Source organism: Oryzias melastigma, linkage group LG12, assembly GCF_002922805.2.
Source record: "Oryzias melastigma strain HK-1 linkage group LG12, ASM292280v2, whole genome shotgun sequence".
In the NCBI taxonomy this organism is placed as follows: Eukaryota; Metazoa; Chordata; class Actinopteri; order Beloniformes; family Adrianichthyidae; genus Oryzias; species Oryzias melastigma.
Window position 1 is genome coordinate 9,983,517 of NC_050523.1, and position 18,782 is coordinate 10,002,298.

Consider the following 18,782-nt stretch of genomic DNA (forward strand, 5'->3'; position numbering starts at 1 on the left):
GACATTATAGGAAGAACTGGGTACCATAACAACACGCCAACGGAGCTTGATAGTGGGAAAGAAAAAAATAATAAAATAAAAGACAAAAATAATCAATGGCAAGGCAGAACTTGTGCTCCATTTCAGCACTACCACAATCCCAACACATTCTCACCCTCAGGTCATCACTTTTTGGGGTGTCTCCAGTACGCTAACCTGTTTGCGTCCGGTAGCCCAATACCACATCTGATATTAAATCTGGTGCCTGGTTATGGTTAGGATACCAGTATCGGGTTTGGTTACTGGTGCGTGTTGCGGTACTGGACCAGTTACTATTCACGGCCTGGAGATTGGAGACCCCTGATTAACTGCCAGCACGTCAAAAATCAACAAGTTAGGGACATTCAAAACATCAAAAAGTGACTTGGAGGGGTCCTTAACCCAATATCAATACGTGACGATTTGGGTGTGAAAATGTGATGGCGATTCATGAGCATCTAAAGAGGAAGCACGTTGGGACTGAGTATGATAACGCTGAGGAGGGATCATCGTCTAGGTAAGCTAAGCTAACAGTAGCACAAATAAAGAACTTAATAGATTTTTCCCTGAAACTTTTACCCCATCGGAGAGAAATTTCTCCACTGAAAAGTACATCTGGTCTGAAAACAGATCAAGTCTTTATGCAAGACGTAAAAAATGCTAACTATCCTGGCTACGAGTAAGATATAGAGTCAGAGTGTAGTGAAGTTGAATACAGTTGTGAGCGCTCAGCCGATTAGTCGACTAATTAAAAAAAAAAACATAAATCTGTGATCATTTGTGGCAGCCCTGGTAAAAAGTAGAAAAAGAAAAAGAAAATGAAGCTCCTTCCTGCTTGTCTATAGTGTCAACGCCGTGGGCTTAAGGCATGTTCAAGAATGCACATTTAGCGTGTTCTTGAACATGCGTCACATGTCAGTGTGAATGTAGCTTAAGAGTCGGTGAATTACCCCTTAAATACCACATTTACAGACTAACCAACCATTGTTTTTGTGTCGTTTTGTCATTTTCCAAACCTGCTCTATACCTTCTTTTTTCATTTGCAAGCTACTTTATTAGTATTTATGTCTGTTATCTGACTTATCAACATTTCTTGCTCTTCTATTAAGCATCATTTGCATCGTTTGCTAATTGATGGTTCCTGTCTGCACTTTGTAAGTCATCTTAGAAAGCCATATAACAGCAGCTGCAGGCCTATTACAGTTCTGCTGCGTTCAGAGTCCCTGCAGACTCAATTTGTGTGCAGACATGCTATTTCAGTGTCATGGAGGTGGGGTGGGAAGGCACTAAATGGGAAAATTTGACAACAGCTAATGCTGGAAAGAACACTCATGTTGTAATCTGCTGTGCCCTGCAGTTCCTGAAGCTCCTATTTGAAGTCTCCCTCTAAACTGTTGACTTTGCCACCTCTGACATTAAATCTCTCCCGGGATAGATCTAGTGCTGCTTAAAAAGATTGAGATCAGAGCTCTGGTCTTGATGTTTTCATGGCTTTAGACTTCAAACTGCTCCATAACTTGAACAACAGTTTAGTAGAGGACGCCTTTCTCTGTCGCTGTTTTACCTCTAAAACAAATTGAGTCCTTGGTGTTAATTGAATTTACTGCAACTTCTGTTAAACTCTCTTTAGCATCACAGATGCACTGAAAAGGAAAGGAAAACCTTGCAAGTTAATGTAATTTGCTGGCCAGTAAGTAAACAGTAAACAGAGACTCACATATTTTAAGACAGTTTGTGGGTCAAATACGCCATCAAATTAACAAGAAACATTATCTTATTTGGATCAACGTCTAAAACATATTTTCTGAAATATCTGAACTGTGAAAACACATAAAAAAACAATGAAAATAAGTCAAGTACTGAAACATATCTAGTAAAAAAAATGTTTTTATTTATTTGTGCAGATTTTGTTTTACTCTTTTATTGCTGATATACATTACATTCTTTCTTTTAATTTACAGGGTTTTTTGTTGTGTTTAAAATTAGAAAACTGGCGGTTTAACTTCCTGATTGAAGCTCTTTTGAAAATAAAACTAACCAGAGGGTTTTATGTAAACAATTACCGCCCACCTAAAGATTTTACAACAAACCAGTACTTCATTTACAGTGATTTGGGTTCTGCATCCTGATTGGCTGTTGACCCTGTCAATCAATCACTTCCATGCCCTGTTTACTATACAGAATGTACTTAATTTGCTGAATTTATATACATTTTTATCGTACCCAGATCTTTGTTTTCATCTATCATTGAGTAATTGAGTTTTAAAGAAAAAAAGAGAACATGAAACTAAGTTTTAATTTGATTCAATTGAGGATAAGTTATCCTACTATCTTATTGTTGACTATTTTATTTTAAAAATGGCTTCTTAATCGTAAGAAATATTTTGTCAATCTATAATCACGCTGAAAGACACAAGAGGAATAATTGATCATTTACTTTTAAAAAGCAAAATATTTACGGTCACTCAATGAAATATAATTTTGATCACTGTTAATGTCTCCGTCAGTAAGACTCTCCTCTGCATTGTCACTCCCTCATGGATATGACCCTCAACGCTCCACTCTGCACCATATGGTCAAGCACTCTATTGCACTTAACCAGACCAACTCAAAGCAGAAGGATCACTGTGCAGCTTGGCAAGGGAGATGAGCTAAATCAGCAGGGGAAAAGAAAAATAAGTTGTTTTATCAAGCAGTGAAGTCCTGGATTTTCCTCCCCTTGGGCCAGGAATGAGCTTCCCTCAGTGAGCTGAGCAGAAAACACAGTTCATGGCGCATTATGCTCATCGTCAGAGAGTCTTCTCTTAAAACAGAGCAGACAAGAACACATGAGAGCAGGGGAAAAAATGCAGTGTTGTTTCTTTTTTTTATTTTTTATTTGTTTGGTTTGACAAAATCGGACCAAAAGAGTCTATTAGGGTTATTGTGTGCATCTTGAAATTTGAAGATGAAGAAAAATATGTTTATAAATCTTGGGCTTTTATGGAAGACATTATATCACTTGAAAATAAAATTTCAAAGTATCGTCTGATTTAAGTGGATGTAAAGAAAGTTTATCACGATAAGCCGCTTGTAAGTGGAATTTACAGATGAGGCGACAAACGGATCATCGGCCCGTCATGTGGCTAAACTCTTTAGTGGCCTGCTCACTTGTGATTTACAGCCCAACATATGTTAAAGTCCACCAATGTTTACGTTCTAATGAGATGATGCAGCTGTGTAGGGATAATCCTTCACTGTAGAGTTCTGTGATGGCGGGAAAAAAAAAGAAATCCACAAACTATTATCATCAAACTGAATCAAAACATCAAAACATTAGAAATAGAATGCCTGAGGAAAGAAATCAGTAGAGGGAGTAAAACGAATGACAAAGATAAAAAAAATCTGGAATTTATTGTATTAAACTGCTTCTGCATTTTCTTATTAGTACAAAGTTTTTTTTTAGATATTTTTAGTTTTATCTCATAGAAAGACACAATTTGTTAAAAACTATTGTTTGATTTTGTTTTAACTAACTATTTTTGGTAACACTTTATAATAAGATTAATTAACAAGCCTTAATAACACATTAACAAGCATAATTAACATATTTATAGGGTATTAATAAGACATTTATTAGCACAATAATTACAATACATGGAAAGATTCATTAATATCTAAAGTCAGACCATTGTCTACAAAGGCCAAATGAATAAACTGCTTACAAGCTAAACAAATGTATTAACTATCTTGTCAACAGTGTTTTGCAGCAACTCATCTAAAGTTTTGCCCTATTTTTCACTTTCATTTTTAAGTTTTTTTTGTAATAAAAGGTTGTAAACACATATTTTGTGTCCCAAAGTGCCTTTTTCTCACCTGACATATTTTGAAAAGAAAAAAAACAAAATTTTATACATGTTAATATTTATAGGTTGTGTTATATCATGTAAACTGTGGGAAAAGGAAGAAATATTTAATGTTAAATGGAATAATATCAAAAAGATTTCTGTAAAAGTGATGCAAATTCAAATCAAATCGGAAACTCCAGACACAGTGGGAGCAGAGGCTAAAGATTTAAACCTATTTTGACTCTGAAATCAACAAATTCATAACACAAAGGTGAAGTTAACACAAAGATCTTTCTGGTTTTACAAATATAGGCCTCTTTATGCAAATGTATCTTTAGTATCTACCAACTCTAAAGGAAATTCTGTTTTTGGTGTTTTAACATGTTCTAAATGATGGAGGACATATATGAGGAAAATGAAGTTTAAAATTGCATTTCTGAGTATTTTTTTATTCAAATTGTTTTGAATCAGGAGCAGATCATTAGTAAAAACCCTTTAGCAGAGACGTATTTACCATAATCGGCAGCTCCCTGTTCCGCTCTATTCTGATGCATCTAGATTTTCTTGATTTTGGCTAAAAATGGTAAAATCACAATTAAAAGATCACTTTTAAAATAGATGAAAAGATGATCGGAGTGGGGCTTTAAAATGAATTCCAAATCAAATCTGTCAGGCGGTTAAACATTCTTCTATGATCAATTTTAATAAATAATTTAAAGACTGAAACATCCCTTCTATTATGTCTCTGTGCTGCTGTAAACAATATGTGGAAGTATTTAATCAATATTCCCCCACTGAGTCGTAATCTAAAAGTTCAGTCGTACGATCAAGCTGGCATATGTCACATTCAGGCCACGGGGAATGAAGCACCCAGATGAATGCACAAACCAACAGACATGACAACAATTCCCTGCTTCTCACGTCACATCACAGCACAGTTGTACCCGGTTATTGGCCAGCGGCTCTGCTGCAGCACAGCTTTTTTTTTTTTTTTTTTTTTTTTACTTTAAGGGCTGCTTTTGGATGTGTGTCCTGCAACTAAATGTAATGCGAAAAAAAACATGAGGATAACTTTTGCACAATTTCTGTTGAAGCTGAACCTGAAACCATCATCTCTGCCTCCAAAAAGAACAAATGTATCTTTAAAAAGTCAGATTTTAGTCATTGTAACTTCTGTAAAGTTGTTACTAAGCAAAAAAGAGGTGAAAACCTGTTTATAGAAATAGTGAAAAATTAATTTTTGTCTTCATACAATAGGCAAGTACTACACTTTTATGAACACTTTTGTCTTGTATAGTCTTAAATGTACATATTTGACTAAGTAGTGGGCACTGGGGTTGGTTAATGACATAATGTTTACAACACCCTAATAACAGCAAGCACAGCGGAAAATACGTTTTATTTTGAAAAAAAAAACATACACTTTACACTCACTTGCATGATTTCCGGTTTAGGTCGTTAATACCCCCAATTTCACAAAAAAGTGCTCTGGCTTTGCTCCGGCATCCCTCAAAATTTAAAGCTAAAAAAACTGAATAAGAGATGCTGGACCAGAAAGGATGCAGTGTGAGCCCGGAGTTATATTGCGATGCGATAATTTGTAATTATTGTACAGATCTGAGTTGCTTTTGGAAAATTCTAAATGTCATCGCTTATTACAAATTACACGGATGCAAATCACATTGTAGGAGTGAACTCTTCCGTCTTTGCACCCAGTATCTCTCTAGCATCTTTGTATGTGACTTATGAAAACAATCTACTTCTTTAGTTGTATTCAGTCATTCATTTATGTTTGCCCATTGTGTACATTGTAATTTAGAGGGTTAGAGGACAACAAAGCTTACAGGACAGTCAAAAAACTGTTTTGCTCTTATGCGCTGGATGCTTTAAAACAGAGGTGCTCAAACCTAGGCCTCGAGGCCCGGCCTCCTGCTGATTTTCCAGAAACCTGAATTCTTGAATCAGGTGTGTTTAGCTCAGGTATCTACAAACTTTAACACTTAAAGAGCCATTTGGGACAATTTCTCACTGAACAAAACCCAGTAGGAGCCAAACATCCTTTAAAAAAATAAGACACTACTTTATATTTATATTATTGTTACTTTTATGAGAAATATAAATAAACCATTAAAAGACACTTTCAAAGAAAATAGATTTTTCCCCCCAAATATGAAACAGTTTATAATGTTTAACAGAGGTTCACAAGACTTCCTTTCAAAATAAAAGACTTCCTGTGTGACATGGGTACAAATAAAGTGGTAGGTAGAGTAATGTCAGCAATAAAATAAATAAATAAACATTTGTGGTGTTTCTTAGTCAGAAATTCATAAATCTAACTGTCTAAAATTAAAACAGAGCTAATTAAATGTATTTTTGAACCACGAGGCATACATAAAACACTGGAATCTGTCAAAATGTTTAGTTCTTAATTATTGAACCACTATGGCAACAAGTTATTTTATTGTAATTTTTCTTTTTACTTTACTTAACATTTACTTTTTTAAACTAAAAACTTTGTACTTATCTTTAACCAGAGAGCTCTGGAGGCTGCAGACCCCTGGTTTAGCCAATAAGGAGCTTAAATGACAGGTTGGTTGGAAAACATGTCGGACTCCAGCCCTCGAGGTCTGGATTTGGACATAAAAACATCTGCATCCAATCACGCCGCACAAACAAATGACACGCCCACCGCCTACTGTGTCTATCAATAAACAAAAGTTATAAATCCAAAACATAACACAGTTCTTCAAAGAACATATCCAAGGTGATGTTAATCAAAATATATCTAACTGGTTCCGACTCATATAATCTACATGTTGATCCAGACTTAGAATATAATCTGAGCAATTATTTTTAGCGTGTGTTAAATTTACCTTTTATGGTTTTAATTATTGCTATCAAATGTATTTGTAATAAAATAGAGAAACAAGAGTGATGTCAGAACAGAACAGAAGGACCACAGTCATCATGTAGAAATGGAGGACTGCCCTCTCGTCTTCTCTCTTTCCTTCTCCTCTCCATGTAACACATGACACAGCATGTCATGAGTCAGCACGAGCGTCTGTGTGTTTGTGTGTGTTTGCCTGTGCACCTGTGTCCCTGCATGACTCTGGGGCGGTGGCTCAGTGCTCCCAGCTCTTGGCACGGCTATTTCCAAGTCAAGTGAATCGAAACCACGGGGCACTTTAAAGCTCACTAATCTGCTTTGGCACCAAAGTATCTGTTGCTCAAAAATCAGCGGCTTTGTTTGATGTCCCTTTTTCACCTGCTGGACACAACATTCAATCTATCCAACAGTTTTTACTAACACTATGTGTGTATATATATATATATATATATATATATATATATATATAGGCGAAACGAAGGACTGTTTTGTTTGCGAGATGTAATTAATCTATATATATACCGTATTTTCCGGACTATAAGTCGCAGTTTTTTTCATAGATTGAATGTCCCTGCGACTTATACTCCAGTGTGACTTATATACGAATTTTTAATGAGATGAGATATGGACCGTAAGTCTAGAGTGCCCTCTTATGGTGATCTATGCAATTACTTTATTTACTTTAGTTATTCAGACGTGACACAGAGGACGAAGAATTTAAGGGATTTAGTGATATGGAGTGAGATTGCGTGCAATTAATTACAGTAAAGATACAAAGTTGATCAGTTCTTGAGGCTATAGTTAAATAAAACTGTTATGTTATATAAATGCTACACCTTTTCGTTTTTTTCATGATGCTAATATGTGAATATGTGTTGACACATATTCAGCCTGTTTTCTATTCACTTATGAATGTTATAACTTACCTTCTAGGATGATGTAAGATCGTTTTTTTCAACCAGTTTGTAAAATAAATTACTTGAAAAAAATGCGACTTATACTCCAGTGCGACTTATGTATGGTTTTTTCTTCTTCATTATGCATTTTTTGGCCCCTGCGACTTATACTCCGGTGCGACTTATAGTCCGAAAAATACGGTATATATATATATGTATATGTATTCCTTGTTAATAGTTTTTATTAACATATTTAGGATCTAATTTGAATAATTTAATCCCATGCTGGTTTTACTGTGGTTATTTATTATATTATTTGACAGGTTTTATTTTTTGAGTTGCTGCTTATAACAATAAATATGACATTATATAAATTTCAAGGCCTTTTTTTTTACATTTTTTACATACTTTCTTAAAATTTTGTCTTGAAACAATTCTAATTCTTTGTTTTCTGTTAACTAACTCTTGTTTTCTGCTTTATTAAATGATGTGCATGGATTGTTGTTGCATTTACCGACTTGCCAGTTTATCTTACAATACAGATGTTTTAGTACTTTACATTTTTATCTATTTTTTTCTCTCTTTTAAGAAGGATTTTTCTTTTCCATTGCCATATTTTATTGAATTAGTGTAAAGATTACACCCAAAACATATTATTTGTAATCTGCTGTCACTTATAATGGTCATTAAAAAATAAAAATAAAATAAAAAAGACTGAATTTAATTAGAATAATCCTTAGTATTAAAGATTTATTTCATGTTTTTTGCTTTTTATAGCACTTTAAGAAAACCTAATTTGTGTTTCTTTTAAACTTAAATAAAATATATTACTCATATATGAAAAGCACAGGTTTAATTAATTTTTAATTAACTTTTTTAGTACACAGTTCAAAAATCATTCTATTAAAATAGAGATTGAATGATTAAACATAGGAAAAGATTGCTCAAGCAGATATAAAATACAAGAAAGAAGCAGTAAAAAGAATTTAAGCGCACTGGGTCCATCACTTACATCACTTTATTAAGTGTGAATAAGGAGCCTATGGCTGAGATCAACCTTTTTAGTGCTCAGGTTTAGTCAGCAAATTGTAAAATTCAAGCAGTTTTAAGAACGTGAAAACTTCTATTGCAAACGTTCCAATAAAACTACATTGGGATCAATATCAAGTAAATCTCCACAGTGAGAAGATACAATGTCAAGCTGATCTTGAGAGGTGACGTTATCTGTCGCCCTGATGTTCACAGCTCTCCGACTTTGATGCTGACAAAGTGAAGCTGCACACAGGAGCCTTCAAAGTCGTCACTTCCTACAACCAGCTGCTGACTGACTCACCAGCATCCAGCCTCCATGTCCACCAAAGCTCCAAACATTCCTCTGAGTTAACTCCGTCGTAATGACGTCATGTATAATTGCTGTACAATTTTTTTTCATAGTATTTTGTAACATAATGACAATTCAGGAGGAAATAGCAAGATGTAATTACAACAGAAAAATGCACATGACTTAAAATAGTACAGTGATACAGTACTGTGTTGGTATTGAATAATTGCATCACATGGCGTGGATGGTTTTAGGCTCCACAACATCTGCCGTAAAAGACTGTTCTCCTCATTAATTAAAGAACTGTGCAGTGCAAACTATTTTTCACTACTTTTTATCTACTTTTAAATATATTTTATAAGCAGTAAAACTATATTTTGTTGTTTATGGTATTAAAAACCCATCTTATTGTTTCTTTTATTCCTTTCTTTTGTGCCCTTAACACACTCCCCCAACCTCTTATTTTGTACTCGATTAACTGTATTAACATTTAAGGGGCCGTTTGAGAAATTAAGGCAACGCTACAAGTTCTGGATTGAGGTTTACAAAAAAATAAAATGAACTGGAGCTAGGTGCAGTTCACCAAGTAACCACTAGGGAGCTTGGCAAACAAACAATTCAAGTTCCATTCACATTAATCTAAAATTATTCAACTCAACAGCAGAATAAACATACAGAATGATTTCGAATCTTTCAATTAAGCATTCATAATTACTGTTCTATCTCAAATCAAACCTCCTCTTCTGGTCTTATCATTTGCAGATCATTGTTGAGGTCTTGCTCTGTAACAGTCGTAATGTATTCCAACAGATGTCCACCCACTTAATTCCTTTTAAACAGTATCTTCAATTTGGCCTTGAAGAGGTCACGTGACCTCCATCAGTCATTTGCCTCATTGGATATTCAGTTTTTAGAAATATTAGATACTTTTCAAACCAAATAAGTCTATTTGATTTAGAGACTATTTTGGAATTTGCTCAGATTTGCTGCTTTAATATGAAACATATGGTAAAAAGCCCAGTTAATGATCCTTCTTTCTTTAATAGCTTATATCCAATTAATTCATATTCACACATTTGAAAAGCATAAGCATTGACTGTGATTTTAATGCCACAGAAGTAAACTAAATATTTATTTTGCTGTGACTCTTCTCACATGTGCATCCAAATACTGACACTTTTAAATTAAACACCAATTATATTCAAATAAATGTACATTTATTTATTTTGTATGATTTTTTTATCTAACTGATACTTATAAGGGCTAAAAATGTTGATATAACAATAAAATGACCAAAAAAGAACCACAAACTCATTTAACTGTAAACGTGTGCTGTCATACACAAATCTGAATAATCATCAGGTTTGAAATCTTATTTACAAACTGTGGTGAAGGAGAGATTAAGTTTCCTCATTTTTGCAGCGGGCGACCTCAGCCTGAGGCTTCACAAACACTAAATCCATCCCTGGGGGGCGGCTGTCCTGCCACCAGCCCAACCTGAGCCCTCCAGCATAAGCCGGGCTCTGGCGGGAGTTCTGGTGGCAGTGATGAGCCAGATGTTGCACAGCGGAGCTGTGGGGATATTTCACACTGGTTTAGAAATGTTATCCTCATGCTTTTTTTATTATTTCAAACATCGGTGATGAGCAGAATGTGACTCAGATCCTGAGAGTGCTCACGGCAAAACGATTCACCAACACTATCCTCAGCCAAGTACATTTGAAAAGAAGTCGGCGTTCTTGGTTTAAGGTCATTTAGCTGATATAATGGAAGGAATATGAGGGAAAATTGAGCTAAAAGTCCCTAAAAGAAAAAAAAATGCTACCAGAAATTAAAGATTTTCACAAAAAAAACATATTTTTTTAGATATTCAGTGACATGTGCTGACCCGACATATGACATGCAGCTGCTGTAGCAACATTTTTTTCTTCATCATTGATCTGAATTAAGCAAAAACATGAATAAGTAATCTGTTTTGCTTTTAACTCTAAGGTAAAAAAAATGTAAAAAGATAAATAAATGCAAACTTGTAAAGGCTTCATTATAAGTGTAAACGGAATGATTTGGTTTGAATTTATCGACTCAAACTAAGCGTGCAAATCCGTACACGCATGCTACTTCATGCATAAAATCTCAGCACTGCTGTGACTTACGGATGTGCAAATTTGCAGCTACTGCCTGCATAGACAGATTAAACCAAGCAAAATTAAAAGGTTGGTGAGAAACCTTTACATTTCAACATTTTGTGAATGCAAACTGCAGATAATGACTTCAAAACCATGTTATATAGTGAAAAAACTTACATTTTATAATACTTTATTACCGTGAAACTCACAGTTTTATCCATTATTACAGAAATCTTCCTTTTTGACCTAAAGAAAAAGTTTTAAAATATATTAAAATGCAGATTTGATATTTAAAAACACTTTAAATGGATTTATACCAGAAAATGCTGCCTTGTTCTTCAGGTTTTTGATTGTCTTTTTTTTTTATTAGCTTTTGAAACAACCTCATGCTGTGCCTGAACTTAAGACTTCTAACGTGAAGCCCTAATAAGAAATAAGCCCCTTCAATTGGCATTCCATCCATAGCAAATAACCATTTGACATTTATAAGAAAACATTAACTGTCCAAAGAGGAATCGTATTTCAAACTGGAATAATGATGTTTTGATTAATAGCACTTGAAATTTCTAATTGAATCCTATTTTAAAAATGTCTTAATCAGCATACTGGAGAGCCCAGATGAAAAGGAGCTCATTAGGAAAAACCTACTGAAGCCTGTGAGAGTCAAATTTAGTCCGTAGCAGTATCACAGGAGCATCGGGGAAAGAATCTGCTTTGCATCTGCTTTCATTTGCTTTGTATTTGTTTGAATTGTCGTGTTGGAGCTCACGCCGTGTTTACTACTGAGCATGACCTTCACGTTGTATGCTATAATTTCCCAAAGCTCTGCACATTGCAGTAATTATATGAGGACAAACACATGCATGAATGATTGAACAGACAAACACACAAAGACTGCAAACGAACGGCGAGGAGGGTGGAGTCTGAGCGCCACCCCAACCACAGCTGCCGCAGTCAAACATTTAGCACAACGTTAGCCTCGTCAGCTAAAAGCTGTGTCATATTCTAATGACGAAGAGTCGGTTTTTTCAAGGTCCGTCAGTTCTTTGAGTCTTTCCACTCGAGCCACTCAACTGCTTAATGTAAAGCCCAGCGTAAGCCCCTTAACAAAGCAGAGAACGGTGATGACTAACCATGCATGTCGGGCATACGTCGTGCATCTACAAATGAAGACGTTAGAAAATGTTCACGCCGTCACATTCTCCATTGGTATGGCGGAGGATTTTGCCCAGTTCAACCCGTTCAGCCTGCAGTGACAAACAACGGCCTCACAAATGGGGGTGGGAGATGTGACAAAGCGAGGAAGGGGGACAGGCGGCACACGACAGAGGAAGGGGTGATGGATGCAGGGTGGAGAACGCCTCATTGTGGAAAATGACTGTCCGAATAACTAAGCGAGTCTATCCGTGAGAGCGTAATTATGGCTCCCTGCATGAAACACATTATGATGGTGGGAACTGCATTTGTCTCTCCATTAAAGCGCTAATCCGGCATCTTCCACCTAACATGTCATGACAGCTTGGATTTGTTTCCTCTCTGAGCTTTTTCTTTCCCTGCGTATCTCCTGTGGATGTGTCTTATTGGCTGTGTCGTTCTGTGTGCCTGTAAATGTATAGCAAAATGGAATGTTTTTGAGGGCAAAGCCAAAGAGAAAAACATAAGAGGCAGAAGAGGACAAATGGAGCAGAAAAGTAAAAAGGCCAAAGAGGAAGGACGGAGAAGTGATGGATCCCTTTGCGTGAAACATTCCTACACTGCAGTGTTTTCCTTGCATGAGCTGATTTCAATCTCATCCTCAGACGGCTTTCCTCCATCCAAACTACAGTGTAAAAAAAAAAAAAAAATTCGAGGATTCTATCTGAGCTAAATTCACATTGAAAACATTTCTATGAATCCTAAACAGCCAAACCATCTCAGGTAAAAACTCTGATTTCCGAAGGATTTTAGTTTTGTAAATGTACTAATAAAATTGCCGCTTAAGTAATTTTTATTTTTTTTGAGGTTCTGACAAAACTAATATTGTAAAAATTGTAAGCTGACTTGCCAACAAAAGATTCCATAGTTAAAAATGACCCCAATTGGGTTGATTTAACCCAACGACAAGGTTAAAAAGGTTTTTATGGGTAAATCCAATTCACAAAAAATAAATAAATAAAAATAAAACCACAATAACCCTCCCAAAAAACAGTATTGCTAATAAAAAGTAGCTTAAAATATATACCAACATGAATAACCCAAGAATTGGTAAATGTTTTAAGAGCGTATGGGAACAATTAATAAATATGTAACTTGAAATTGTTTTTGGAATTTAGCTAACATTGGCTATGTCTAAATTCCTTCACTACTCACTGATTTTGTACAGGATTTGGTTGATAAAATCAATCTTAATCAATCTAAGCTTGATAGATCAATCAATCCATAAAGTAGAGATTCATCTAATGGATAAAGCTAAAGTCCGCAAGCTTGATATTGACAAATAACAGGATTTTCCGTAGGACGGCTAATGCTAACGCCCGGTCAATATAATCTTTATAAACTCACAGACAGGAATTTTACAAACACTTTTAAGGAAATATTTTTTAAGTAACCCTTTGTGGTCTAAAACCCCGTTTTTGCTCATACATTTTTCTTCTTCTGGAATAAGGTGTAATGCTATAGCGCAATCACCACCTAGTGGCCAAACAGAAAGGCCCTCCAGGAGAGGCAGAACAATTGTTGGAGCTACTCCGTTTGAGAATCCATGTAACGCTGTATGCTATTAAAAATCTCATTAAAATTTCCCTTATAAATTTTACAGTATGTGATATCAGATTAATATTAAAATCTTCAAAACAAATATATAGATTATTAATGTATTTGTACACAAATGTGTCTAAATGTGTAAACCATGTAAACCCAAAATTAAAACCAGTGTCCATCGATGCTCACTACACCTGTGAATATAGACCACAATGCATTGCGTTTTTTGAACAAAATGTGTCTGAATGTTATTTTTAAATAAACCATCAACGTTTTCAGCATCAGGACACGATGGATTCATAAACTGACATTGTAAAATGTCCGTATTGATTAGATTTTCACTTTCTGAAATTGGTAATGTCATATCCGCCGTTTAGGAAAAACAAAGTAGTGAGCGTGGAGTCCAAATTGCTTTTAAAATCCAGAACACTAGACAGTCCTACACTACAGTTTTTTAGTAGATAGGGTGGGAATCATCTAGAATTCAATACTGTCCTGTCTGGTAAAGATGTCAACCATCCATTCATCCATTTTCCAAACCAGTCTAATTCCTTTCGGGGTCACAGGGATGCTGGGGCCTATCCCAGTGTTTGTGGGTTGAAGGTGGAGTACACCATGAACGTATACACACATCAGTAACAATTTTAGAGTCACCATTGACTCGTTTCTTCTTAGAAGAACCCAATCATAACCACTAGAGACAATGTTCAGAATAATGTTTCTTTTTGCTATTTCTACAACATTTGAACTGGTTTGTAAGCCTCGTATGATTTTCATAACAGATCATTCTATGTATATGTGAACATTTACCAAAATTAAAAAACAAAGGTTGATTTTTAAATAATTTTGAACATACATTGCAAATACAGGCACAAGCAGTTTGATTGACAAGGCTGAAATTCTCTGTATTCAAAGACATAAAATGGTCTTAAAACACAGCATCTAATCTGGATGTGGATTTTCAGATGAACTCGTAGGGTGAGTAAAAGCAGGTGGAACTGGCAGAACATTTACCGAGAAGCAGCTGACAGCTGAATGGCTCGCACACAACACAGATTAAATCTGCGAGATAGTGATCAAGCTCCTTTAAAATGTATCCATACTTGAGTCCTGATGCAGAGCAGCGCAGCGTTTCAGTCAGCATCACGAAGTGAAGAAAGCAGCGGAGCTTGGTTAAATAGTCTGAGTCAGGAAGTGCAGCAGTGACTCAGTCGTGGCTAATAATGTATCAGTCTTGGTTCAGTCTGGAGGGATATAACCTTGTGATATTTACACAAAAATCAACTCATGGTTGTTGAAACACCCACTTATCGACATGTTGTCCAACAAGCCTTTAATTTATTCACCTCTTAAACGCATCGGCTGCTTTAGATTAAAAGAATAAACTGCTTTTTCCTATCATGGTGAAATTCATATTCAAATTTAAACCAATTTATATGTTGAAAGTCAGTCTACTGGTCAAAATAGCTTTTGAAAAACAACAATATTAAATTTGCATTATGGTCAAATTTATGCGATGGAGAAAATGCGTTACATTTGTCAGTTTTCAGCCAACGGTAAGTCAGTTTTAGCAGTTTCCAGGCAGAATCTGCTGGCTTATAAAACAGAGAGAGGCTGTTCTAAGTGGATCAGTTTGTGTTTAGGATAAAAGGAAACAAAGACAGGAAGAATCTGAAGCATTAACAAAATTATTAGAGGCTTTCTCCATCTCTTTGGAAAGGAAAGACTGTTAACTAACAAACATATTTATTAAGCTTCATTAAACTGATTCTTTTTAACAACATTCATATTTGTTGTGTTATCTTCTGTGCACAAAAAGATATACGCACCTCCTCCCACTGATGAATGTATCTGATGAGCCGGGACAATCTTAGCAGGCGCAGAAGACTGAGGATCTTGGTGAAGCGAACGATTCTCAGGGCACGGGCCGTTTTATATACCTCAGAGTCAAAGCCTTTCTCCACTATTAAAAAGATATAATCCACCGGAATGGAGGAGAGGAAGTCCACAACGAACCAGCTTTTCAGGTAATTCATCTTTATGACCTTGGGATCGAGGATGATCTCAGAGCTCTCCTCATTGACAATCCCCGTTCTGAAGTTCATGACCAGGTCCACCAGGAAGATGGTGTCCGAAGCCACATTGAAGACCAGCCAGGTGGTGGTAGTCTGCTCTGAGAAGAAGGTTATTCCCACAGGAATGATGATTAGATTCCCCATCATCATGATGAGCATTATCAAGTCCCAGTAGAACCTGCAGAATGACACATGCAAGTCAGAAATGAAGGAAAACATGCTGTGGCTTCTTAGATATCACAACATCAAACATACCCAGAGGCTAATCTAGATGTTTTTTGGCCAAGGTAACCCCAGATTATGAATATTTATGGTCTTTTAAGTAGCTAATTGGTATATATGGATAAAAAACAAAAAAATATATATTGTAGGGAGAAGAGCAGAAAAATTAAAGTTGTTAAAACTTTACAAGAAATCAACATTTTTCAGGAGTGAAAAGCTGATTAGAGGGAAAAAATCATCAAATGTTTCTGTAACTTTTCAGAAAAAATACAATGTGTAATGTATAACGTGCTAAATTAAAAAAAAAAAACCTCAATGTTTCTGTAATTTTTCAGTAAAAATATAAATGTAACGTGCAAAGTACTAAATATAAAAAAAAACCTTCTGTAGTTTCTCTTGAATAATTCCATTGCTTTGCAAGATATATTTGCATTTATAAAGGAACTATTTTTGTATTTTATGAAAAGATTAATTCATTCATTTATTGTTTTTGACAAATTCCCACTCCAATGCTTTATTTTAAAAGTGTTCGCACTGTTATTTATTTATTTTTTTGCCATTTTTGAGTCAATATTTTTTTCAAAAAAGTGTTGTTTTCTAGGACATATAGTTTCTGCAGAAGCTTTTATGAAATTCACCTCTAAATTGTAGGCGGGACTGTAGAATAAGCCTGCCCCCTTCCCCATCATCCATCTGTTTACGTGCTCTCCAGCTAGCTTACAGCCCCTCAATCTACAAGCTTTTTCCAACAATTTGAATAAAGAAATACTCAGAAATACAAATTTAAGCTTAATTTTCTTTATATATCATGAGAAAAATGCCACAAGAGCATGTTAAAGACACCAAAAACACTCTTTTCTTTTAGAGTGTGTCTTCAATACTATATAAAATAAAATAAAAAAAAGATCTAGGCTCAATCTATCACCTGAGATGCTAACCTAACCTCCTCTGTGTTGTCCTCTGCTTGCATGACACCGTGCAGAAAGGACGTCATTACGTCACATGCCAGCAACAACCGGCAGAAAATGTCCCAGGATAGGCACGCAGCGGCCCCCACACCTACACCCATCAGGCGAAAGAGGAAGAACAAAGACGCACGCTAGATTGATCAAAGAAAACTCTGAGTTTAACCGCGGCTGAAGGACACAAAGCTATTTAACGACTGCAAGTATGGAAGGCCATGTGGAGTCTCATCCTTCACAGCTGTGTCAAAGTCTCTGCCCTCCAAACCACCAACAAAAGGCAGAAGTGATTCATCAGCCCCATGCTCTTTTCACCGAGCGTCCCGGGCCCCCAGTAAAGGCCAAGCCACCACGAATCAAAATAGATGCTTTCAGGAATCCTATCTCATTCTAAAAACTCTCCACTGACGCCATCCGTTCTGCCTGCCTTTGCTGGGTTTCTCTGCTCATCCATTGACGAAGGTGGAAGTGGACTTGCTGGCAAGCTGCCTGCCTCGCTGGAAAAGTGGCCACTCAGTAATGGATCTGTTTGAATAAATTAAGCCTTGGCTTTATAAATATCCACCGATCATGTGTCCGATAATTGTCTTCACTTCGGCTAAACAGCGCTCCTCCTAAAACCCACTGAAGGTATTTTTGCAACATCAAGTCACGGCGCTGGAGGACGGTGGGTCACGTCTTTCTGGTTTTAATGCGTTTTACTCCTCTTACGAGTGCAATATTTCCAAAAACGAATATTACAGTGACAATGAAGGGAAGCTAATGAACCGTGCACTTTTTTAATCACAAGGAATCTGCCAAACTGAAATGCATCCAGCGTGTGAGTCTACACTGAAATATAATCATTCACTTTAATAGGAGAGACGAGAACAATTTATATCTGGGAGGACTGGAAATGGATAGGAGTTGTTTTTTTTATTTATTTTGGGAAAATGAACAATGCTTAACTGATAAAGTCAAATTTTTCTGCAAAAACTCAAATCATTCTGCATCCTCATATTTTATAAGCATTTCTTAAGGAGCTGGCTAACTTGGCAATTAAGGGTTTCTTTTCCAGCTTCAAGATATCAGTTTTAAATCCACGATTAGTTGATAAATGTTTTTTTTTAAACAGTAGAGCACGATTTCTAATGCTGCCATAGACTTGGACACCAACACATTCTCACTCCCAAGATGTCACATATTAACTTTTGATTAAGGACTCTCTCCATGTCACATGTTGACGTTTTCGGTGAGCCCAAGTCATCGTTTTTTGGTTGAACCCTACGAGTCCTCAACCTCTGGGCCGCCAACTAGAACTGGTCCAGTACCACAACATGTAGCACCAAAGCCGATACCGGTACCGGTATCAGGCGTGGTAAAGGGCGCGAACCAGTACAGGGTTAAGGTTAAGGTACCAGTATTGGGTTAGGGTACCAATACTGGACACATCCTGAGGACCAGTGTTCATTCGCTACCGGGTTAAGGTACCGATACTGGACGCATTCTGAGGACCAGTGCTCATCCGCTATCGGGTTAAGGTACCGGTACTTGGTAAGAGTACTGGTACTGGACGCATCCAGAGGACCAGTGCACATCCTGTACCAGGTTAAGGTACCTGTACTGGATGCATCTTGAGGACCAGCGTGCATCTGGTACCGGGTTAGGATACCAGTACTGGGTTAGGGTATAGGCACTGCATGCATAAGAAGTAAAAAAAAAAAAAAAAA

At 36.3% G+C, this 18,782-nt stretch overlaps 1 protein-coding gene across 1 annotated transcript in view; it reads right to left on the reverse strand.

Moving 5' to 3' along the window:
• LOC112163119 (potassium/sodium hyperpolarization-activated cyclic nucleotide-gated channel 1) overlaps nucleotides 1-18,782 on the reverse strand; it is an 80,752-nt gene that overhangs the window by 57,842 nt on the left and 4,128 nt on the right. The window contains exon 2 of the mRNA XM_024299290.2: nucleotides 15,644-16,067. Within this exon, the coding sequence (XP_024155058.2) occupies nucleotides 15,644-16,067 (424 nt within the window). The remainder of the gene's footprint in view (nucleotides 1-15,643; nucleotides 16,068-18,782) is intronic.